This window comes from Pteropus vampyrus, unplaced genomic scaffold (assembly GCF_000151845.1).
Source record: "Pteropus vampyrus isolate Shadow unplaced genomic scaffold, Pvam_2.0 Scaffold494, whole genome shotgun sequence".
Lineage (NCBI taxonomy): Eukaryota > Metazoa > Chordata > Mammalia > Chiroptera > Pteropodidae > Pteropus > Pteropus vampyrus.
The window spans coordinates 16,342-17,686 of NW_011889275.1; the positions used below are offsets into that span (position 1 = coordinate 16,342).

Sequence of the window (1,345 nt, forward strand, 5' to 3'; positions counted from 1 at the left end):
GAGGACGGAATGAGAGATGCACGAAGGTTTGAGGCACAGTGAATGCTGAGCAAATGTCTTCGTCGCCTAGGGCTGCTGTGCCCCAGTACCGCAAACCCGGTGGCTTCAAACAGCAGACACTAATTCTATGACAGTTCTAGAGGCTAGAAGGCCAAAATCGAGGCATGGGCGGGGCTCTGGGAAGGCTCTGGGGAAGAATCCGTCCTCGCCTCTTCCAGCTTCCAGTGGTTACGGCAAACCCTCAGCATCTCCTGCTTTTGGTGTCATAACCCCAATCTCTGCCTCTGTTGTCCCCCGGCCACCTCCCCTCCATGTGTCTCTGTGTCCATATTTCCATCTTTGTCGGGGAGCACACGAGTCCCTGGACTCGCCCCCTCCCCAATCCAGTCTGTCCCCATGACTTGATTACATCAGCAGTGACCCCATCTCCAAATAAGATCGCATTCATGGGTACCAAGGGTGAGGACGTGAATATGTCTCTGGGGCGGGGGCACACAATTCAACCTGCAGCAGCAGATATTTATTTTCAGGAATAATCGACCCGTCTACCTCCAGTCCCTACCTCCCTCCTGCTCTCCCAACCATCCGTCTGTCTAGCTGCCCACTGGACTCTGGTCCCCACGGGGAGGTCCCAGAGATTCCCCAGCTCCCAACACGCGACTCTGACCTCGCTGTCTCCTCTCGGCCCTGCCCCCTCACACCTGAGAGAAATGAAAACATACCTCGACCCGGGCATGCACGGGTACGCTCTCAGCAGCTTTATTCAGAATCGCGAAAAACCAGAAACAAACGAGATGTTCATCCACAGAAGAATGGTAAACAGATCATGATGACACCCTGCTCGGCGACGGAAAGCAGCAAAGCGTTGGGCCACACAGCACGGACGCGTCTCCCAAAGCGTAATACCGAGCGGGAAAGAACGAGACGCAAACGGTGCAATGCCAGTTATACGAATTAATTCTATAATTCATGAGTCATTTTTTTCCAAACCTCGATCCGATTGTTCTGTCGCCATTGGTTAAAATCTTTTCCTTTCCTATTGGGATAGACTTGGTGTTATTCAAATTAATTCTCTCTCTCTCTCTCCACATATATTTTTTGTTTGTTCGTTTGTTGCATACCGCACTCTTGATTGCTCACATTTTATAGTAAAGTCTGATTTCTCTACCGTGTTCTTTTTTCAAGATCGACTATTCTAGGTCCTTTAGATTTCCATATAGATTTTAGAATCAACTTGTGTGTGTGTGTGAGTGTGAGTGTATATGTGTGTGTGTATATATATACATGTGTGTATGTATATATATGTATACACACACACACACACACACACATATATATATATATA

The 1,345-nt window shown here is 48.4% G+C and overlaps 1 protein-coding gene across 1 annotated transcript in view; it reads left to right on the top strand.

Moving 5' to 3' along the window:
* The first annotated feature begins 446 nt into the window (after positions 1 to 446).
* Positions 447 to 1,345, top strand: part of CEACAM18 (carcinoembryonic antigen related cell adhesion molecule 18) — a 12,211-nt gene continuing 11,312 nt past the window's right edge. The window contains 1 exon segment of the mRNA XM_011382929.1: positions 447 to 459. Within this exon segment, the coding sequence (XP_011381231.1) occupies positions 447 to 459 (13 nt within the window).